This window comes from Sebastes fasciatus, chromosome 20 (assembly GCF_043250625.1).
Source record: "Sebastes fasciatus isolate fSebFas1 chromosome 20, fSebFas1.pri, whole genome shotgun sequence".
In the NCBI taxonomy this organism is placed as follows: Eukaryota; Metazoa; Chordata; class Actinopteri; order Perciformes; family Sebastidae; genus Sebastes; species Sebastes fasciatus.
The window spans coordinates 8,316,049-8,340,017 of NC_133814.1; the positions used below are offsets into that span (position 1 = coordinate 8,316,049).

General features: G+C 39.2%; 1 protein-coding gene across 3 annotated transcripts; it reads right to left on the minus strand.

Annotated features, from left to right (window-relative positions):
- Positions 1-852: 852 nt before the first annotated feature.
- On the minus strand, positions 853-22,639 carry mbtd1 (mbt domain containing 1). 3 transcript variants are annotated; one of them, XM_074620681.1, is made up of 17 exons: positions 22,453-22,639; positions 20,018-20,222; positions 19,760-19,893; positions 19,557-19,671; positions 19,395-19,477; positions 19,189-19,306; positions 17,015-17,149; positions 16,825-16,913; positions 15,509-15,743; positions 13,594-13,649; positions 11,781-11,885; positions 11,478-11,625; positions 10,550-10,632; positions 8,821-9,055; positions 6,474-6,545; positions 4,668-4,823; positions 853-3,567 (listed from the first exon to the last, which is right to left on the minus strand). In XM_074620681.1, exons 1-17 carry the CDS (start codon positions 22,471-22,473, stop codon positions 3,449-3,451), a joined length of 2,109 nt encoding a protein of 702 aa, XP_074476782.1. In that variant the 5' UTR covers positions 22,474-22,639; the 3' UTR covers positions 853-3,448. The 3 variants fall into 3 exon arrangements, with proteins under 3 accessions (XP_074476782.1, XP_074476784.1, XP_074476785.1); XM_074620683.1 differs by having other exon boundaries at positions 20,018-20,242; positions 22,453-22,597; XM_074620684.1 differs by lacking the exon at positions 4,668-4,823 and having other exon boundaries at positions 22,453-22,628.
- Positions 22,640-23,969: the final 1,330 nt, after the last annotated feature.

Sequence of the window (23,969 nt, forward strand, 5' to 3'; positions counted from 1 at the left end):
AATAGGTTACTTGTTAATGATCACCTAAATTTGCGGACCTGTAAAATGAAGTGTTACCATTTTTTTCAATTTCACTTTGCTTAATTAAGATAAGTAAACAGAATAACATTGTGCTACCTAAATATTACATATAGTTCAATGCGCATAGAGGCAACAGGCCGTCATTATAGCTCCCGTAGATAAAAGGCGCTATGTAGGTTGGTATTTCTTTAAATAAAAATGTAGTCTTGCATACATTGCATTTAAAAAAAACAATCTCCAATTCAGAATTTAAGGGCCGAATAAGGAAATAAAAATATTAATTTGCAAATTTAATGTTTTTTTTTTCAAAGTAGTAGTTAGTTCTCAAAAAAAATGTATAATTGCTTTTCTAAAATGTATTAATTGACTATAATGTAATACTGAATAAGCTTTTAAATATGATGGCACACTCCAGACTCCATATAAGTGAAGAGGAGTTCCAGATGGAAGCTCCTCTGTGTAGAAATACAGCAGACGTGGTCCAAAAGACAACAGAAACACCTGCATCTGCAATCTGAATCACTGCTGTAGTGCGACCTTTTGACAGTACGTTAAGTGATGCATCTGCCAGCATCTACAATATTTTAATATACTGTCCGGTTTGGCTGACATACGAGGCCAACATTTTTGTGTCGTCTGTCTCTCCGATAAGACTGAGGTTCGTCCCTGACAGCAGCTACACCCAAACTGCAAAGTACATCTTGTTAGGGTTGGACAGTGAGAACAACATGTCAGAGTGTACCCTATCATACCAGTAAGGTTTCTCTTTTATACAACATACCCTGCAGCTCACTTACAGTCACACTATGCTAACTTGTTTCTCATTTAGTATTTCTTGATGATTTTTTTTTTTTAAATGGAAAAAAAAAGCTTTTCATCTCCACAGCTTCGTCATTTCTGTTCAACATTACAAAGACACCGAAATATTCACAATGACATTTCTGCAAAGGCTTTTTTTTTTTTTTTTTTTTTAAACATAGGAAAACAATTGTTTTCTCCTGGGCTCATTGGCGCTGTCGAATTCTCGCTACAGCCAGTTAGTGGTATCATGGGAGTTCTGGTTACTGTGATAGGTCCCTACTAAAAACTCCACATTAAAGCTGACGCGGTCACCTCATTAAATATGCAATCTCCTGATTAAACTAGCTAATGTTATCTACAGGCAGGTTTACAAGCTGGACAGTAAAATGAAAGTTTTGTGAAGTAATACAGCTCCAAATGTGGACAAAAAAAAAGTAGTCGTAACAAAAACCAGATATTCCCCCACAATACCCCCGTACTATAGCTGAGGGAAAGTAGTGAAAGCCCAGTGGAATGTCCCGAGAGTATTTCGGCAATTGAATAAAACAATGGTAACGGTGGATTAGTATTTAACGCTGCAGCGTGTCCATTTCAATTTACTATAACAGCAAATAGGTTCTACAATACATCAGAACGGCACATACGGGAACTTCTCAAAAAAGTCAAGGCCGCGCCTCCTTTTGAGGGATAGAAAACTGAAGATCCCATAGACTTCAATGCATTTTGAAGTATGTTTGGATTGTAATCTTGACAAGTCTGTATGCATTCATCTCTTGTTATAAAAACGATTCGTTTATACACGTCTAATAATGATTTTGCGATCTTGCCTGTAACTTGAGGGTTCCTGATACCTAATAAAGGTTGATCGCCGCCATGTCCCTTCAGTCTACCCCCGTCCAACGCAGTGGCCGGATATTGCTTATCCAGACATCTCTACATATTTGATTGAATCCCGTTAGGCTAAGTGTTGTCTGTAAATAACCAACGTGTTAATAACCAACTGGAGACGATAGTCTGATGCTGCTATAACGTTAATGTCTGACTGTATTACTGCAGCAGCCTCCCACTCAAACTAACGTTGGGTAGCGATGCTAGTCACTAGTCACAGTGACATTGAGTTTCTTTTCCTCCAAAAGAGAGCGCAGCCTTGGAGATGACGCCACGCTGGTCTGGTCTATAGCTTGGAGCCATAAAGCCCCTCTATTGTATCTTTTTTAGGACATGGCAGGGGAACAAATCAGCGTTTTGGGGATTTATTGTTGGTGCAACCAACTACACAACCACTCTTCAGCACAGCGTTATTACTATTACTGGTTGGTTTAAAGTAGAAGTTTGGAGACATGTTACGTCTTCTTCTCTTTACTCTGTTACTGTCTATGAGGGATTGTTTTCCCCCCCAAAAAAGGGGGCGTGGTCACGTGAGTCTACTCTGGGTGACGTAATGCCGGTCTGATGTATAGAGAGAAATGTTAAATGTCACCTCACAGCTGTCTGAAATGTTTAAATTGTTATGGGCATTTCTCAAAGTACTAATCAACAAATAAACAATTAGTTTCAGCCGTTTTTGCAGCATCATAATGATATTGTCAAAACATGAATCAGATTTTGGTTTTTGTAACGGTTGAATCAGAAATGACTGCAGCTGTGGAAATCTTCTGGCCAATATCGGAAGAAACATAATAAAATAAAAAAAAAGACCAATATCTGTAATGCTGAGCAGCACTGTACTAAGATCTCTCTTCAAATCACAATCCTTTATATCTATACTCTGTAGTTCTATTTGAATAGGTCTCCACATACTATATGAATATAATCACTTTTATGAAACAATGCACATTAAGTTTCCCACACAGCCACCAAAAATGTAAATGCAAAATAAGTACATTAAGACAAAAAAAAAAAAAAAATCCAAAAATCATTACAAAATGAGAGAAAAAAACAAAAAACTTCAAGTACTATTAACAAAGTATAAGTCCAGCTGGCAATATTGTTCAGAAGAAAAATAATCAAAATATACACAACTCTGTTCCTCTTACTGCCAGCCTCTCTTCTCTCCTCAGGCCGTTCAGTGGCTGACTCTCTGACCTGAAAACAACAACACAACAAAAAAAAAAAAAAAAAAAAAAAAAAGACCTGGCTCAATAAATGGTTATCACAGTTTCTACAGGTCTCTGTGCGCGGCCCAGATTGTGGCAGAGGCAGGGTGGGGCTGGTGTCGACTTGCAGGACTCCCATATCTGCGGAATTTTTTTTGTTTTTTTTAATCCATCCGAATATCTCTTTGTCTGCTTCAGACAAGGAGAGGAGAGAATGATGTCACGTCATCCGTTAGGTGGTACGAAAAGAGAATGCCCATATGTGACCCAGGTTTTGGTGAGTGATTATGTGCACACACAGCTACAAGGTTAGAAAATGGTCAGAGGGATGTTTCCCTTCAGGGTTTTTCAGAAGCATGACCCCTCTTCTTCTCCTGGTCGTCGGCATCTCCTGTACTGACTCCATAGAAAAGGCCTGCGGCGTTGGTCTGAGTGTGATTTCGAGGCTTAGTTTTGACTCTCTCCGCGCTCCTGATCCAGATCCAGAGGTGTGCGTCCTGTCCCGGTTCGTCCCGCTGTCCGTCCTGACCTCAGGGCTCCTGTTTGATGTAGTAGCTGCCCGAGCCGTTGCTCTCCTGGTCGGAGGTGCCCTGCGAGAAGGTGAACTCGTCCACCTCGGCCGTCTCCTCCTTCATTCGCAGGAGGGACTCTACAGACGGGGGGGGGGCAGAGACAGATGAGAGAGACAACGGCGGCACAGATGAGCCAGTTGTGTTCATGAGTTAAATACTGGTGGAGCCCTTCGTCTCTGATCCAGTGTGTTAATGTTAACTTCACATGCATGATGAACATCAAGATTAGGGATGCTAATTTTGAATTATTATTTTTTAATCGTTAACCGACCCTCGTTAACCGATTATTAACCGACGAGATGGTGCATGACGCCAAAATGGCTCGACTTCCCAGTGGAAAGGTACCCGGATCTTCCGCATCCATTGGGTCCATGGAGCAGGCGCAGTGTGACTACGCTCCGTCACGTGGCTCGGTCATGGGGTCACAGCCGTCACGCTGTCGTCACGGCTTGCTAACTCCGCCTCCCAGTCCGCGGTCTGGGTCTCATTCACATGAACGGAGGAAGGGAAATAACTCTAGATTCGGCTATTAGTGCATTTTACAACTTTTATGACCTAATGATTTAAATAAGGGCTTTTAGAGTGTTTGACTGGGAAGTTGATTTAACTCAAAAAAACATTATCCGCTGAGTTACAGACGTCTCTTTCCCAATATAAGTCTATGGGAAAAAGCATTTTTGGGCCCAATGGCATCACGTGACGGACACAGAAGTTGTAGTACCGCCGTTTGACCACTACGGAAATTGGCATCAATGACCGGCGCTCTTCCTGGGGGCTCGAATCTCAGCTCAAGACTCGAGCCAACTTCCTGTATCTTGAAACAGCGGCTCAGACTCTCTCGTTTAACCAATAGCATCAATCGGTTCAAATTCTTAATGTCGGTTAACGGTTAATTATTAACATCCCTAAAAAGATGACTAATTAAAAAATACATCAAATGAAACAAACATGCCTTATGACTGCATCAAAGTGAAAATGAACAGAGCTTCAATGACATGAGGACACGTTCATGTGAGAACAACAATGAGGTTGATTTTTAAGAGTAGAACATGCAGCATCAGCAGTATCCAGATCCAGGGTGAGGTCCTGCGAGCGGGACTCGGAGGACTGTTAAAAATGCCGTCGGACCTCGGAAGGCTCGGGTGCCGCGCTGGTTTTATCGTTAGTGTGACGTTACCTGATTTGTGGGTTTGGTGGAGGTGGGTTCGGGGTCGGGGCCGAGAGGGCCCCTGGGCAGGGTAAGGGGGCGGACTCTGCTCTTCGTCCCCGGAGAAGCTGCTCCTCCTCCTGCCTGCCTGACTGAAGGGTCGTCGACCAACCGGAATCTTCCTCTCTAAACACCAAGCCAGACTCGGGGTAAGCTACCAGGGGCTTATTGTTACACACAGGGGTTCAATTCAACCAGAACGCCTTCTTCATGTTCACATTATGTATTGTGAAGGAAAGTTAAAAAAGAAAAGGTTACAGCTTAGGGTGACATTTCGTATTCAGCCATCTGAATGAGCCCCTGGTAAGCTGTAATCAGACCCAAGTAAGCACGGTTAGTTACCAAGAACAAGGCTACAGCAACTGTACCAAATGTATGGAAGCTTGTGGCTGCCAATATTTAAATCATTTAACATCAATACCATTTGCATTTTCCATTTGCATGCCCATGAGGTATGGCAAAAATTACTACTTTACTTTATGTCCAAAAATTCTAATTACTGCAAAACTGAAAATAATGAAAATCAACACATCAATGTTTGTTCACCGAAGCATAACACAGCCATCAGAAAAATCTAATTGAACAAAAATTCACATTTTCAGATTGGAAGACCGTGCAACCTAAACTATTTGTAAATTAGCCTTTTGAATTATTCTCCTGATTTTTGGTTAATTTCTAGTGAAAATGAATAGACTTTTCTTTTTTGGTTATTTTAATTATGTTCAACTTTAGGGATCCGCCGATACCGGATCGGATATCAGGCCGATACTCAAATAGCTGGATCGAATATCGGTAATAACAGGGCCGATCTTTTCAATTCAATTCTATGTTTATGTACATAAACATATACATCCTACAGTCCTGTTTAGGTTTTGACCAATTTGTTGCTGCATTAAAAAGGTTTACTCTGGTAATTCCTGTTCATTTTGAAGACTTTTTTACCAAGTAAAATTAAAGAAAATTAAACATTTTGTAACATCAGTTCTCCCAAGCCTCTTCATAAAAAAAAAAAAGTTATCATGAAAAAGTCAATTTGATGAGAATTGAGCTAAAATCCTAATTCCTCATAATTCAAATTCAACAGTTCAGTTTGCAATAATATTTTCAAGTTTAACTTTCACACGCCCATTCCACATGAAATTTCATTATCATTATGGGAATGTTATGCTTATTATACAGAACACTATTTGTCATTTCAATTTTTGGCAGTAATTATGCATTTTTTGCACATGAAAGGTTGGATTTTACAAATAGAATTTTGGTTTTGCCATAACATACTGTGCACACAAATAATAATAAAAACATTTCTATTTGATTAAATTACTTCATTTACATATTGGCAGCCATAGACTTCCATATATAGTGCTTGTGTTCAGCAAAAATGGTACCAATTTAGCATTAGCATCTGCTTTTGTGATGAGAAAATGTGGACAGCATTGGAGATGCAACACCAGGCCTCGTGCTCTCAAATACCTGAAGTATCTCAAGACACTTTGCACCCAAGCATGCAGGCTGTGTGTTAATAACTACACCACTCAAAAGGGAAAAAAGACATCTCTCTACGACACCCAGCAATGTGACACAAGAGGTCTGATGAGAATATTCCTGACAAAACTGAGCAGATGACCAATCTGACAGCAGTGGAGTTTCTACCACAAGTGTAGCCAGTGACAGTCAGAGGAACAGGAAAAGGAGAAGGCGAAAGGAAGGAGAGGAGAGGAGCGAAACAGATCGACAGAGCGAAACAGATCGACAGTGCAAAACGGGTTTACTCACTTTTCTTTTGGCCTTTGTACTGCTGGGCCTTTTTCTTCTGCTTAGGTACGGACTGAGGCATTTCTCTGTTACCTGAAAGAAGACCACAAGACAGGAAACTATGAGACATTTGTTGACAGTGGGGTACAGCGAGGTGAAGGCACTAACCAAGAAAACAAATAGCATCACAAATGTAGCATGTTAGATTGTAGAAAGTCTAGCACAACCTACAATTGGGGATGCATCGACCCGATACGTAGCATCGGTATCGACGCTGATACTGGCCTTATTAAGCTCATCGGATATCTGCAATGACATGACCGGTCCACAGTAAACACAGTTTCCTTTGTCAATGTCATCAGTTGTATTAATTTAGTCACGGCAGGCAGGCGACTCACTTTTTAGTGCCACAGCAATCCCTGGCTTTGTGTTAGATTACATACAAATTGGGGGGGGGGGGAAGAGAGCACAGGTATCGAAATCAGCAGATACCTCGAATGGTATCAGACTAAGTATTCATGGAGGAAATGCCCAAAAGTATACACAAGTATATGAATGAATAATATTACAAAATGATTGAGTAAAACTTAGTTATGCAATATACAAGAATATGTGAACACTGAAACAAGAAATGTGTGCGTTTTCATCACACATTATATTATCTACACACATTCTATTCAAGTGTTATTCCGACACGTCCATATTCAAATGTTAAACTTTCCTCAGAAATGGAATTTGTAACATCGCTAACATCTGTTGAACTAATGTTTGTTTTTTTTGGCTTGCAAACAAACAGCAGATGTTATTTATGTAAATGTTCTATAATGGCTCGATTCAATCACGACAGAAGCAGCAACCACTACGAATAAAGCTGCTGCTGCTCGTATTTTTTCTCATGACATCACTGTTGGAGAACAGCGGTGAGTTAAATAATGATCCCTACCTCTGATGATATCTATCAGGTTAATCAGTTAACAGGTACGATATGCAAGAATTTTCTAAAAAAAAATAAATAAATATATATATATATATGTATGGACTGATACAAAAATAATCCCTCTCAATCATCACTTATGCCCCACTGTGTGGTGGTGTCTGTTTCTGCAGAGACCCTGCAGCCCTCTGCCTGGATTTTCATTTTTCTTCTTATTTCGCTTTACTCTGGACTCTTCTGGGCTTCAGCAAAGAGACTTTCGGCCCCATAAGGGAGCGTAACAGCGCAGGGTGTGCAGCACGTTCAAGTTGTCAAATACCGCCGCTTTGTCATGCCCCTCAACGCCTGATACCAAGGCACACGCTTTAAACATCAATGAACATCCCTTTAGCTCTGTCACATATAGAGTGGCCGTATTTTACGGAGGAGAATGGGTTTTATGTGCATGTGCTCCAATGCCCCCCCTTTGTGCAGAGTCAGTCGTGTGTTTATTTGTGCTCCAGAACGCAACCGCCGTGAAACAATCAGAAAATAACCTTTTATTTCTCCGATTCACTGCTTTGTTCTCACTAACGCTGCTCCCTCTCTTCATTCACTCTATAGTTCGCTCGACTATTGCAGCCTACATAAGCAACCTGTGCCGACAATCCAGCTCCAAACCGGTTTTAAAATTTTGCACACCGGCCCGACCCCAGGGTCTCCGCCAGTGTAGTGCAAACTTGCGGGGCCTAATCATCGGAGAATTATGTATTTTTAAGATGTTTTATAAACTAAATACAGGTAGCGAACTCCTTTAAGGAGTAACAGTGCATAGGTTGTGTGCTTCACGTTAGCGAGTGTCGGTGTGTGCGGTAGAGAGACAACTCTGTATAATGTTAAGACAAGGAAAAGCAGCAAATGTTCACATTTGAGAACCTTAAACAAGATAATATATGCATTTCTTACTTCAATGAGGACTTGATTATCAAAATTGTTGCCATGCATTGTTTTGTTTATCGAGTAATCGATGAATAGACTAATTGTTGGAGCTCTACTCCTCAACAGCTCAAGAAAGGCTCATTCACAATAACTTTGCTGTTTTTCAAAACAGATCTTATTTTTCTTTGTGTAGTTAATAAAAAAAACAATAAATCATAAAGACAGTTCATAAAAGTGTGTCTCTCTCTGTGTTATTTAACCTTGTATGCGCTTTACCTTTTCTGTTAATGTGACAGCATTCAATCCAAACTAACAGCCAGAAAACTGACTAAGGATTGACATGGAAAATATGCAGCACATTTTCATAATGAAGTGTTATCTGAAATGTACTTGAAATAAATTCATCTATCCTGACTCTTGTCAGGTCAACCTGCCATTTAGATGATTAGATATTCTGGGGTTAAGTTGGCATATTGGATCAGAGGCCTCAGTGGTTGAAATGCATCATGTTCTTACTCTGTGAGGCGGGGGGTTGGAGCTGGTAGCCCGTCAGCTGACACCAGCCCACAGGGTAGAGGTCAGGCGACTCGCAGTCCACCCACTGGTCGTACTCGTCCTCCCAGCCGTCAAAGTGGATCCTCAGTAGCCGGTGCACAATCCTCGTCACCGTGGCAACGCACACCAGCCGCGGCTCCATTAGATCGACAGCCTCCAGCTTCATGCCTTGCCGGAAACCGTGATTGGGAACCTCCTAGGAGACGCAGGACAGTGGAAAAACTCATTTACATCAAATAAAAAGCACAAACATCAGAAAGCAGTGAAATGCTGGTGAATATACAGTATGTCCCTGTAAACAGTGCAGAAGCACTGATAAATCCTGAATCCATTTATCAGACGGAACTAGGGAAATAAATACGAGGCTATATGAAAAGGAGGTGGTGAACACAACTTTCAACCATAAGTAATCTAGCAAGTGGTACCCTTTAAAAGACCATACCAGTGGTATTAACGTACTTTGACATCAATATCCCAATTCACACAAGTGGCGCAGTCATTTTAGAATGCATTTTCCTACTTTATCAAAATCAGCTTGCAGAGACTTTAAACTTGCTCAACATGAGTTTGATTTATATATAAATATAATAATTTTATAGTATGCTGAGAAGGAAATGGTGCTGAGGAAAGCAGAGCGAGACGGGGCAAGAAGAATTTCTAGCTAGAATGTTTTGGCCAACTATATTATTGGCACTACATACCCAATATGTGCACTATCGTTTTAACATACTTTTGTGTGAATAAACAGTAGTATGCATCTTTTTTTGGACGCACTGTAATTACTATGTCACTTCAAGAGCCTTCTTTGCCGGTTGGAAACCCGTAACCATGGTAACCCGAATCAAACCTCGTGACCAAACGTTGATTTGTGAGAATCTTTAAGTCCGAACTAATTTATAACTATATTACGCCTATAGCAAAGTGAAATCTTATAATTCAATTGAAGCATTATTGACGTTACAGAGCTGTTGTCTTTTATGAATGTTGTCATTACTACTGTATTGCATTGTGGGATATTTAAGCCGGCATAGTGTCCGGTGTTTACATACTATAATATTTCACCGGAAATAGTATGCAATTCACGTCCTATAGGTTTCATACAAAGGTTTTGGACATACTAAAATATCTCACATACTGTTTTAGCGTACTAAATAGTATGTTAGTATGGAATTTCAGAAGCAACCTCTGCGCCGGAAATTAGTCAGAAGATAGCCTAATTGTTTCAGGAACTAAATCATTATTTATCATGAGTTAGAAACATATACAGTATGTTATATATAAACATTATGTCATATTCAGCATTGCATATCAGAAACATTAAACGTTCAAAACCACTGGTATGGTCCTCAAAATCAGCTGGAACTTCTTTCCAAAAAAGGTTTCCACATTCTCACGGTGCCTCAACCTAGTTTTTTTTCTTCATAACAGGTAAACATAACCCATAACTAACTATGGTCTGCATGAAAACTTAAGATTTCTCACAAACATATTGTTTGTTGCAAAAACCTGGAGTTACAGGGAATACATTTTTGAAAATGTTGACTGAAATCACTTAATCGTAGGGAATTTCATCCAGTGCATCTAATCACAACTAGTCACTGTTATTAATAACCATAAAAATAATACCAGAGGACATTACAACTCAGAATGACAAGATTTCAACCCAAACACAGTGGAGAAAACTGCCTACCTTGTTAAAGAGCTTGACAGGAGCAGCTATTGAGCCTGTTTCTCTGAGGTAGTCAAACCATTTAAATGGCAGTTTAGTGTACCCTGGGGAGAGTCAGACCACAGCGTTAAGAAACCATATGCAAGAAGATGCCATCAAACTACTTCTAACCAACAACTTCACCTGAAGAGAAATGGTATTCAAGTATAGCATAGTATAGAGGCTATGTATGGAAGACTCAAAGTGCCTAAATACAAATGCAAAGCACAGTCATTAGTTTTCATCAGGAGGTGCAAAGGAATATGTTCTTTTTTTGAGATGGAGACATCGTTCACGCCAAAATAAAAAACGATCAACTGTCCAATCACAGTTTGGGATTGGGACGATAAGCAGAGCTACACCTCTTCACTTTCTTTTCTGTTTTGTGATTTGATTTTTATGTGGCATGGAAAACTCATTTATTACTCAGTATCTGCAAAGACAATGTTTCGATGGGCATTGTACCGAAGAATTTGACGAATTTTGAATTTTTTTTCCCAGTATAATTTCATATCTTTGTATTTATTTGTTATGTTTTGTTTTACAAAGTTAGAAAAACAATGTTTAGGTCAGGCCTGATGTTGCCTTACACATGAAAGAATGATCCCAGTCACTTCCACACAGTGAGGCATACAGCTTATTAATGAAACACTGGTATCGGTACTCGCGACTGAGAAAGTTGGTTCATTCCTAGTCAAATATCAAAATAATTGTCCTTTTAAAATGTGTTTTTCATTTAATCATGACACAGTAAATGCATACATGAAAAAGGAAATATAACAATGTGTATTGCATTTAACTTTATTTCCACGTTTGATTTGTTTTTATTTAGGCATTTTAAATCTTCCATACTTTTGTGGTCCTCATGTGGGATCAAGTTCAAAGAAACAAAGACATGAGTGTACAGTACCTCTAGGGGGCGTGAGTTCAATGTTGTTGATTTCACAGAAGCCGACAGGGTAGATGGAGGGGGAGTTGCCGTGGTAGCAGAACCAGTCTGATCCATCCACCGCCTCCGAACCATCGATCCCGATCATGAGGTACCCGTCTGCTAACACCTACAGAGAAACCACAATGGCTGAAGTCAGTCCAGAGGAGGCATATTAACATAAACAACAAGAACTAATCCTGCTTTTACCCCACAAAAGTTCTTTCCCGTGACACAAAAGCATTTCATCAAGACATTAATGTGGAGTCCAGAACACACACTTACCTTTCTTACAGTGGCTACACATATAGCTGAGAGGTTGAGGGGGTCAATGGCTTCTAACTTCATCCCATCTTTGAACCAATCCCCACTCTGGTCCACATCTTTCACCTGATACACATTCAGATAGAAAAGAGACAAATTAAGGATTATTATTTGAAATATAGATTTTAATCAGGCATTGTATTAGAATGCCATAATAATCAGTTGGACATGTTTAAAAACTGTGACATTGGGGAAGACTTAAGTTTTTAAGGGACTGTGGGAAACCAGTCATATAGATCATCACTCAATAGCTTTGCTTTGCATTACAAATATTGCAGCGAGCGTTGTCTGCATTAGGTTTTGAAAAGGGGGTAACCACATCTGCGACCGCTTTTGGCTCACCGTTGTCCTGGCTCAGTGACCCCGTTTACATGCACAAAATATTCAGATTTTTATCCTTATTCCGAAAAAGACCTACTAAGCTGTTTACACGGCTGATGAAAATTAATATTCTGCTAATATTAACGTAACCTGTGGCGTACTCGTTCGACCGTGTAAACACAGCGTCCCTCCTTCATTCCTTCAACCACCTTCTTGAAAAGGTTGGCATTGCGATGTTTGCACATATCCAAAAACCTGTTGATATCCAAGTCTTTTATAATGTTTAAAAGGCCCTGACACACCAAGCCGACAGTCGGACAGTATAGGGGCCGTCGGTGAGCGTCTGTCGGCCTAGTTTTTGCATTGTGTCCCTCACCGTCGGCTACAGTCTGCCCGTGTAGGAGGCTTTTTGGCCGATTCAGCATGTTGAATCGGCGAAAAAACCCTCTGATTGGTTGTTCAGTTTAACCGAATCAGTGCATGAGAAGAGAAATGGAAGTGAGGAAAGCAAGCCAACGAGTAAAGTCAAGACGACACACGGAGAAGGCTCTTCTCATTTTTGATCTTCATCTCATCTGATCATTCCAATACACGGATATTTTCACAACAGCATGGCCGTCTGGAATGAAGCTAAGTGGTGAGTGAGAGTGGTGTGAAAATGGTCGGCAAACGCCGCTTTATTTCATGTACGCATCAACAACGGCTTGTATATCCGCAGTCCTCCCTCTTAAGGTTTCTCTTTTTTGAATGATACAGACTACCGCCGCCTGCTGGTAGGGAGAGTAGTTTCCTCTCACGCAGGCGCAGAACGTCCATGCTAACTGGCCGTCGGCTGTAATCTTTGCAAGTGCGTTCGAATGCAACTTGTCGGCCAAGACAAAGGCGGCGCAAGGCGACGCAACAGCTGGTCTTCATCGCCGCTAGTTCTTTGATGTTGGCTTGGTGTGTCCGGGCCTTAAAAGTAGGTGTGTTTCTCCTTCTTTTCTCTTGGCCATGCATCTCTGCAAATTGACGGCTAGTTGGTTTGTGTACAACGCACAGAGCTGGCCGTAAAGAGGCGAGAGGCCGTGTGTCACAAACCGCAGTAAAAAAAAAACAATTGAGACGCATATTCTGAATGTGCTGTATACATGTAAAAAAAAAAGCTCCTGAAAACCTGAGAAATATCAGCATATCCCACATGTCTTCATGAGAAAACGCTCTATTCCGAATAAGGCCTAATTCTGAATATCCAAACAGAATACGCTGTTTACATGAACCACAATCACATTTGGAATAATAGTGGAATATTAGTGTGCATGTAAACATAGTCACTGTTGACTTGAAGAAGCTGCAGGTGTGACAACGACTGATGCTGACATACCTGCGTATCAATTCAAACCACAGCTGTAGGACTCTTTCTGAAAAAGAGGCATTTAGGATAGCAAAAATAAAATAAAAACAAATCTGTTACCTTCTGGAAGAACGGTGGAGGAGCATCAACTTGACCATCCATTTTCTTTGTGACATCTGAAAAATAAATGTATCAAAATGATTTGCCAGAGCTAAAGATGCTTAACCAATATACACACTACAGCTCCATGAGCATTAAATGGTTTAGAGACGACAGACAGACGAGCTGGGCTTCAGGGAACACACGGTTTGATCAGAAAATAAATGAATGATTGGATTCAAGATGAGCGTAGGACCAAGCGGAAGGTATATAAAAAAGGTTGCATTTCTCTGTAGGGTCCTTTCCATAATGTTGTGACTTATAATACAAATCAGAGCCTGTCAGTGGCAACAACAAGCACTTTCAGCTCCATTTATCGCAGAATACTGAATCAATTTTTTTTTTTAAATCACAAAATCGAAAAATACCGAAGTTATCCTTTAAAAATGAAACTATATATTTGGGACTTGTTTTTAAAGGTTTACGTCTCGGTACGTTCTCTGTTGTGGCTGAGAGCCACAGGATAGAGAAGTCAGAAAGCACTGACTGACAGATTAACACACAAAAATATAGAATCTCGCCAGCATTATCCTTTAAATCTTTTCCATGCTGAGTAATCAACATATTAAAATTCCACAAATGGCAAAAGAACGAAACATTAAAAATGTCAAAAACAATACAGATTTCACATATACAGTAGAATTCAACACCTTAAAGTGAGGAGTGAGAAACAGACAGGAATACCGACACCAGAGCAAAGCAATACAGTGCTGATGGCAGAAAAACGTATTCTAGCCACCTAATAGAAAGGCTCACATCATTTTTTTTTTTACATCTGTTTAAGTGTACGCTATATTTAGAATATTTCCACCGCTCTATCTTGCCGTCAGACCGCCGCCCTTTACTTCTCCTTTCTGACAGGGAACTGAACTGAAAGTGAAACGTATCTATGCTCTCTCTAAAGCCAGCAGGCTCAGATGACTGAAAGAGTACAGATACGTTTCACTTTCAGTTCAGTCCACCGTCGGAAAATATTCGAAATATAGCGTACACTTAAACAAATATCTTAATATCGGGGGCATTCCGAGTAATACAAGTAATACACCTGCTGTTAGGGCTGGGATTATACACCTATCTCTCGATTTGATACTATCACAATACTCGGGTGCCGGGTCAATATGTATTGCGATTTTTAAATATTGCAATTTATATTACGATTTATTGTGATATTTGTTAACTTCTTTAACACTAGACCATGGGAAAAAGTTGAATCATACACTTCTAGGGACTTTTACTTTGGAAAATATCTAAATTAATACATTAAAAATGTTTGATTTTTAACATGTATGTAGTCAGAGATGACCTGAAGTCAAAGATATCAGTATTTTTTTTCCAGCAATTCAAAACTCAAAGAATAGAGACAAATTAGTGCTATTTTTTCTTTTTAATTTATAAGGGACATGTAATGTTTTATACTTCTGGTGAATATAATCCAATCAATCTGATTTCCATATATGTATTTTGTATATACTGTATGGTTTGTTAACACCTTATTTTGAAAACCGGACGTAGTCAAACGTGTATACTTCTGCTAACTTTGCCAAGTCCGTCTCTAGCTCTCCCGTCAGCTCCGTTCTCTTTATACATCCATGGTCAGCTCCATTGGGGCCGTTTGAATACCGTTTACCACACTGGATTTAAAATGTGAGGGTGCAGATCGTATCCTCGCGGACCCTCCGCCGTTTTCTGCTTCTATCGGCTGCGGTTTGTTTTGGCTGACGGATGCGGATCGTATATGACGTTGTGACTCAAATGAAGCAAATATATCTATTCTGGCATGAAAAATAGAGTTCAAAATTGTAACAAAAAAAAAATTTGCAATACCAGTACACACATTCCACTTAAACTTAAGTGTAACTGTGTTTTCCAAACTCACCAGATCGTTTGAAGCGGTGTCCGATGCTGCGCGACCATCCTATATTATGGATGAGGGGGCTGAACATGTGGCACCAGAAGTCATCCGACCCGTCCTGGCTCTCCTCGTAGACGAGCCTGAGGCGACCTCCGATGACCTGCTCCACCAGCGCCACCCGTGTCCGGCACAGGTAGTTCTTATCCACCACCTCCACCCGCATCAGCTTCTTAAAGGGGAACTGCATGTTCTCGTGTACCTATGGTGAAAAATCATACATGGATTTAACGAAGGAAAATTAAAAAAAATTCACTGATTCATTGTTGTTATAAGTTGTTTATGGAAAGCTTTTGAGAGGAATTTTGGGTACAACACAAATGAACGTTTAGAGTCAACACTAAGTACTTTTATCAAACCATTTCTGAAATCATTATCAAATATGGAGACGTTTATTTAACCCTTTGAGACCCACAATAGACCCGTTCTTTTTTGTTAGGTGGGTACAGGGGGTCTTTAGGGGGAGATAGCAGGTCAGCAGAAGTTGTCACATAGAAGTGGTGTACATCATCTGAAAACCTGAAGATTAATTTGAGATGCAGCTCAGCACTGTGTCAAGTTGTTCTAGTCATAAATCAGAAATGAACATGAATTCATTAATTCAATTAAATTGTGAAAGTGTATAAGGGTTTAGAACATTATGATAGAAGTATGTGATGGTCATCCCCATGCTCTATCATGTCTCATAAATTGTTGCAGCAATTTTTGGGTTGATACCATTTGTTACCCAGATTAAGTGCTAAATTTAAAGATTTTTTTACCACTCGAGAATTGATAAAAAATGATCAATAATCCCTCTAAAATACCACATTAAGACACCAAGACCTTGAGGGACACCGTAGAAAAAGCCATGCTGTGATTTGGATCAAAAACTTTTGACATTTGGAGATTTCTGCAAGTGTAAACTGCTCAAAACCCCCTTATTGTCAATCTACCTAGTAAAGCCATCCATCCCCTGAATGCTCTAGGTCTCTAGTTTGTGGTTGTAAAGTTTCATGAGGCTGTGATTATCCTAGAGGTCACCACAGGTCATTTTATACAGTGGGGTCAAGTTTTAAAACATGGTCTCATTACAAGGAAATGGCTACTATGGGGACTAACATCATCACACATGAATACAGTTGGGCTCATTGGATCCACAAGAGTCTCAGCGTAATTTAGCCTCCTTCCTGAAAAGATAGCATGATCCTGCGGGTATCAGGGGCTTGCTCTGATATAGTGATATTGCCACTTGCGATCAAAAAACAGTATGATTAAAATGATGAGGCATTTGTGGGTCTCACCTTGGCATTAAAGTCAGGTGGCAGTGTTTTAGCTCCAGTGAGACGCTTCACAAGAAAGGCTTTCCAGTTAGAGTACTTATGCTGTATGCCTGTTAAGGGAGAATACAAAAATAACAATGACAATTACCACCAACCACCTAAAAGAGCACAGGCATTTCAGAGAATAAACCTGTCTGGCCACAAGACTCACTTTTTGGAGGTACGAGGGGTTTGCCGCTTGAAGCGCACCATCCCACCGGGTGCACCTCGGGGACGCAGAGATCACACCAGAAGTCCTTACTGGTGTCGTTGTCAAAGCCCTCGTACCGCAGGAGAGCCTTGAACCCTGCACAGCCACATAGAACACATTGTTGACCTCCACTTACTTGCTTCTTCTAGACTTTTAACCCTATCACATGGGTCTTCATTAAAGTCCCAATACCAATTCTGACACCTGGGTTTTGGGTATCGGCAGATATCGGCGTACCAATGATGTGTTTACAACATGGCTGACGTTACTGATGGTTCGTGGACTTTACGTCCTTATTGTGGCTTCAACATGCTTTGTCAGAATGTGTGCAGTAGTTTAGATGTGTGTAAGTTTAACCGAGTGTGGGTATGTAAATGTACATTCACATTACTATTTTATATTTACTTATGTTCATATCTATTTTAACTGCACTATTTTATGCCTCACATTATCATTTAGCTTTTACATTTACTATTGTGACTTCCCCTTTTATATATACATATTTTATGAGCATTGTTGAAGGAACCTGAGACCAAAGATTTTCATTAATTAGCAAATGACAAATAAAGATCCTTGAACCTTGAGTGTGTGTATACAGTGTATATACAGTATTTGTGAAAATGTTTTAATGTCATTTTACTATGGACTCTTGGGATGCTAGCACTGAACTAAAAGAGATCCAATTGAGCAAAATAAAATACAGTGAAAACTATTCAAATATAAATATATTTATAAATATAGTGTACACTTAAACTGATATTGACTTTTTTTTTTTTTAGGTGAGCCTTTCTCTTAGGTGTCTATAATACTGCCCCCGTCCACAGCAGTACTTTGCTTTGCTCCTATGCTGGTACTCCTGTCTGTATCTCCAAATTGGGGGCGCGCCGACTAAGGCTGTCGCAATAACCGCAATATTAGCAATACAGCAGGGGATTGCAACCAACTGCCATGTTCACATTTTGAGTGCCGCATTTTTTAATTTTTGCCACAAACGGCAGCAGCGTGACGAGGCGCTGAGTGTTTATTCTGCGCTGACCGCTGCAAGTTTGGTGTTTTTTTTTTTGGTCGTCGAGAGTTGAAAAATGTTCAACTTTGGGTAAAAATCCACAAAGACCATCCGTCACATCCTACATGTAGCTACAAGTGCTGGACAACAACAACAATGGAGGAGAAATGAATAAACATAGACCAGCGGGTCGGACCTCTCTCCCTACGTGCTTCAGCCTTCTCTTCATCCAGAGCAAGTGCTCTACCTTGTGCCGACATTTTGATATTCCGTATCATAGCAACCAGACGCAACCAAAGTCCCTCGGCTGAAAAAAACACTGCGCCTCATTTCCCTTCTGTGTTCTGCATTTAACAACAAACAAGTATTTAATTTGTTTTAAAACTGCCTTTTTTGTTATTTAAAAAGCAACAATATACCTAATCATAGTCTAACAATAAAGCTTATTTATATAGCACTAAAATCAGGATAAATTACGTAATTTAAAAAAAAAAAAAAAAAAAGCTGCAATAATACCACATATATTGTTGAGCCAATCATTATCACCGCAGGGGAATTTCCTTCCCCGCAGAGGAAATTCCCTCACCGCGACTATGGATAAATACGTCATACAATCCCACTTCAAAACACCCAAACTATCCCTTTAAGGTAGAATCTGAACCGTGCCAGATGACATCATCCGACGGACTATTGCCGGACTCGGTGAGCTCCGGGCGGCGGTAACACGGAGGGAAGCCGGACGTCATTCATTTGCACATACCACCCACACTGCAATGATTCAAAACCGGTTCAAAAATCGGCAAACTAACCCTTCAGTGATTTCTGTTTGATGTAATGCACAACAGCGGGACACAGCTCACTGTATTGAACCTCAATGTGATTATATTCCAAGTGATATTTACATACATTTGCCATATTGTGATATACAGTATATCCATATTGGGAGAACATACTTAAGATTGTGATACTGATTTCAACCAAATCAGCTAATCTCACCAATTATTCACAGGAATAAAAAAAATATTCTAAAGTAAAAGCAGATGCAGAAAAATAAAACATTGCTGACACTTTTAGGGTGGATTTGTCCTTTAACCAAATTTCCTTCAGCTATCTAAAGAAGTAGTCTTACCTGCTAGCTTAATGATTTCTGCTATCCAGTACACCTTAGTGGAGAGGTTGGTATCAGAGTTGTGCACTTCAATCCTCACTCCTTCCTCTATGTTTCCCCAGCATGTCCCCATAGGGGCCTGAAACACAGAGCAAGCAGTGAAGTTACTCAGTCTAGAAAGCAACACATTAGTGGTCGCTATCCACTCAACTCCAGTTTTTACTTACATGCTTGAAACAGCTGACTGGAGCTCCAATTGTGTTATTGCTACAGATATACCGACCCCAGTCAAAGCTCTCTGCAGGGACCACTGAAAGAAACAAGAAACAGTGGAAAGCTGGAGTATATCTGTTACCCATAATCATCATTACTGCCTTTTGATAACATACCTGCTTTTGATTTGGGCTGGTTCTGCTGGCTTGCTTGGTACTGGGCGTAAGCAGCCAACTTTGCCATGAGAGGCTGTTTCTGTAAGACTTTCGCCTTTTTTGTTGGTGGTTTGCCCTTTGCAAAATCAAAGCAGACATTAATATCTGTGTAATAACATAAGTTTAATATGAATTTGTTGTAATAGGTTTACATATGCACTCACCTGGAGTCTTGCCAAAATACTAGCTTTTTTGGAATTTGAGGAATAACTCCTAGAACAGGACACACTGCAGAAGCGCTTGGTTTTTGAGTAAAAAGCATCTCGTACTCCGACCATCCCACACATCTCACAAGTGGCTGTGAAACAGAGGCCACAAAACAGTTAAAATCATCTCATGATGGCAAATTATTTTTTTCTCACACACAGGATTACATTCGAGACACAATGCACAAGTTCTAAAACATATTTCTGTGTACTGACCCATTCCAGCCTTGCCGTCAGGGTAGGTGTAGACCTGACCATTGTTCTTGATGATGGGCAGGCTGGCAGGGATGGAGGGCACCACCTCATCCTCGCTGTCCTCGGAGCTGGAGCTGCTGGTAGACTCCTCGCTGCAGCTGTCGTAGCCATCAAACATCCCGAACGAGTCTCTCCGCTTACGCTCTGAACGTGGGGTGCGTTCCGCCTTTACAATCAAGCAAATGACTAAAAGACATAAAAGTCTGAACAAATGGAATACTTTAAGGCAGCAACTAACGATTATCTTAGATAGATAGATAGACTTTATTGATCCCCGAAGGGAAATTGAGGTGTTACAGCAACAATTTACATAAATCACAAAAACGTGCATCACTCACACAAATGACACGAGGTAAGTACAAAAAAAACACTGTATTTACAAATCTCTATATACGTACCAACTACTCTAAACTAGATAAAAGAAATAAAAATACAGTAAAATATAAATAAAGATATATCTCTGCTGTGCAAAATTTTAAGTAAAACATGTGTTGCATTGCCACATTTTCCTCATCAATTTATCTTGTGATTATGTTTTAATGTAATTTAATGTTGGGTTGATAAAATGTCAGAAAATACTGAAAATGTTCATCATAGTTTCCCAAAATTGAAGGTGACATCTTTAAATGTCTTGTTGTGTCCGACAACCGTCAAAACCCCAAATACATTCAGTTTGCTGTCATAGAACAGAAAAGATTGACTCCTCACAAACACTAACCATAAACTTCCACGCAACACACATACACACATACACACACAAACAAAAACACACTTATTTTACTGTATTGTTATTGTTGTTATTATATATATATATCTTGATGCTATCTGTGCTATCTCAAATTTTTTATCACCATTATGTAATCGTATTATTTCTTTATATTAATCGTGTCTCTAGGTGGAGGCTTCAGATAAGCCCAGTGGGTTTTTTGCCTCTTCCTGCACCGTATATTATTAATTTATTTTTTGTTATGTTGAGTGTCTTAAATTGTCAAATTAAAAAAAAAAAAGAAAAAAAAAAAAGAACTGAGGAAAGAAACCAGCACACATTTGCATTTTGAGAAGCAGGGACCAGTGACTATTTTATCATTTTTGCTTAAAAAAATTACACTCAATTGCTTCAGCTCTACAATATTCTTAGAAAAAGTAAAAAAATCCAGTTTTTTAAAAGTTTTTAATAACTATTTTACATTCACAACTTTTCCCTAGATGATATTTTACAAACTCTGTTTAGTGATGTGACCTGGGAAGCCAATGAGAAATTGCTTAATAAACATTTTTAAAAAGATGTTCATTAAAGCTAAATCTAATCATAATTATTATGATTATTATTTTATTATATAAAATCTGAGAACTCAACACAGCTTACACTGTACATGATCCGGAACAGTGTTGAAATATGTACTGTTGACATTATAGCACGTCTACTTCCTTGACTTCCTACTTTAAACTAGATAAAAGAAATGGAAATACAGTAAAATAGAAATAAAGATATATCTCTGCTGTGCAAAGTGAAAGTAAAATATGTGTTGCATTGCCACATTTTCCTTATCAATTTATCTTGTGATTATGTTCTGATGTAATTTAATGTTGGGTTGATAAAATGTTATTTTAAAAATTGTAGTAACTATTTTACACTCTTTCCCTAGATGATATTTTACAGTCTCTGTGTTGTGATGTGACCTGGGAAGCTGTGGGAGCCTATGAGAAATGACTTAATATAAATAAAATAAAAAATGTATGTCATTAAAGCTAAATCTAAATAATTATTATTATGATTATTATATTATATAAAATCTGAGAGCTCAATACAGCTTGCTAAATGATGTCTACATGATCCGGAACAGTGTTGAAACATGTACTGTTGACATTATAGCACGTCTACTTCCTCTTCTCTGAGCATCACAGGTGACATCCTCCTCACAGGCTGCTAACACAATAACACAGCCTGCAATAACCATTTAAACTTAGCCAACCCAGCCATGCTGCAAGCAAAACAACAACGCACCAGTAAAGACACCCCCGAGGAGCTGAATGCATGAAGTACAACACATTAAAGCTGGCTAACACACAAGCTGAAATAAAGGGGCGGCCTTATTAGAAAATAGCTCCTGATGCTAACTAGCTGGCTAGCGGAAGCCTGTTTCTCCTGTTTTTATCCACTAAAAAGCAAAACACACTTTTCATTTGCGTTGCAAAACGTGCACACACACATATGTAGATAAAATAAGCTTATAAGTATGCCTATACTTGTTTATTATTTTGGAGAGGAGCTTGCACATATTGAATGCTAGCTAGCCCCACTAGCATAATCATAACAACAAAGGAGCAGCGCTAGCTTCAGTAAATCCTCAGCAATCGGGAGGCTACAGGGCCTAAAATGTTTCTTATTCACTCACCAGATCCCTTGTGTCTTCCATCAGCCCTTCATATAGATAATATTCTAGTTAACTGTGCTGCCAGACGCAAATAAAACCCATGAACTGGGGGTAAATGTTGGCTTTGAAAACACCAAAGTCTAAATGAATACTAGCAAAGCAGGATATCAACAAATTACTCTGCTGCTACTGCGCATGTGCGAGCGTAAACCTACTTTCTCGTGATTGGTCAATCCGGACTGGAGGTCATCGACCTCACACAGAAACAAAACAGAGGAGACTCTCTGCAGTGGAGATGAATGAATGAATGCCATCTTCTATTAAATAAGACCACTGCAACATGATAAAACTTATCCATATCACTCCAATTGTTCCATTTAAAGAAGTCCTAGCAGCTGTTTGCACATATTTATGGGAAGTTTATCGCTTTTCTCATTTATTGTGTCTTTTTGTGTCCTGATATTTCAGTGTTTTTTTTAATTTTTATATTGTTTTTGTGGCCTTCTTTTTGCAGATTTAGAGGAACCATATTATGGAGTAGCTTTTCACATCTATCAATAAACTGTTCATCTGTCAAACGGTTCAAAAGTCGCTTAAAGGGTCATTTAATTGCTGTCTTGTAATTGCTTTTCCCCCGTGTATGTTTTTATGTTTTTAATTTTTTTCCCACTCACAGTGTTGTTTGGTTACGATTGCCCAGAAGTTTTTATAGATATTTAAATCAATATCCTCCTCACAAACTCTAACCATACACTTCCACACAACACACACACACACTTGTCTTTTTTGATATATTTACTGTATTGTTATTGTTATTATATAAATCTTGTCCTAATTGTTTATCACTATTATGTAGTCATATTCATTCTTTATATTAATCTTGTCTCTAGGTGGAGACTTCAGATGTGTATGTGTGTGTGTGTGTGTGTGTGTGTGTGTGTGTGTGTGTGTGTGTTGTATGGAAGTGTATGGGTAGTGTTTGTGAGGAGGATATTGATTTAAATATCTATAAAGGAAGCTTCTTCAAACAACCTTGTGAGTGGGAAAAAATAAAAAAAAACATAAAAACATATAGTCCCGTAGTGGGGAAATTTGCAGTGTACAGCAGCAAAGGGTGCTGTACACTGCAAAAAAACAAGATGCATCAGCTAACACAGTAAAAAAAGAGAAAAACAAAGTGTAACAAAATATGAACCATTTAAATAGAAGGAAGTATAAAAAATAGGATCAGTATATACAGTATTGACAATAAACAGACTATTAACAAAATTGCACAAGTGGAAAATGATATTGCACAGTGAGAATTAAATGAAATTCCACCTGAAAATATCAGGTTATTGTCACTCATATGTCACTACGATGTATCCTATGATTTCAAGCAATTAAGATGTATGCTAAAGTTAAGTAAGCTTCAGAATTTACCCCTCTAAGTACCTGGTAAAGACAACATTGTTGGGGGGGAAATGGTCTTAATTTAACACATTGCTCCTGTTTAAATTTTTCAAGCATTCAAAGTAAGACACAGACAATTCTTGTGA

What these genes read in the sequence shown, in the direction of transcription:
- mbtd1 (XM_074620681.1), bottom strand. Translation starts at nt 22,473, where the DNA reads ATGGAAGACACAAGGGATCTG. An exon ending in TGGAAGACACAAGGGATCTG is followed by an intron (nt 20,223 to 22,452) that starts GTGAGTGAATAA and finishes TTGATTGTAAAG; the next exon opens with GCGGAACGCACCCCACGTTC. An exon ending in ACCCCTCGTACCTCCAAAAA is followed by an intron (nt 16,914 to 17,014) that starts GTGAGTCTTGTG and finishes CTCCCTTAACAG; the next exon opens with GCATACAGCATAAGTACTCT.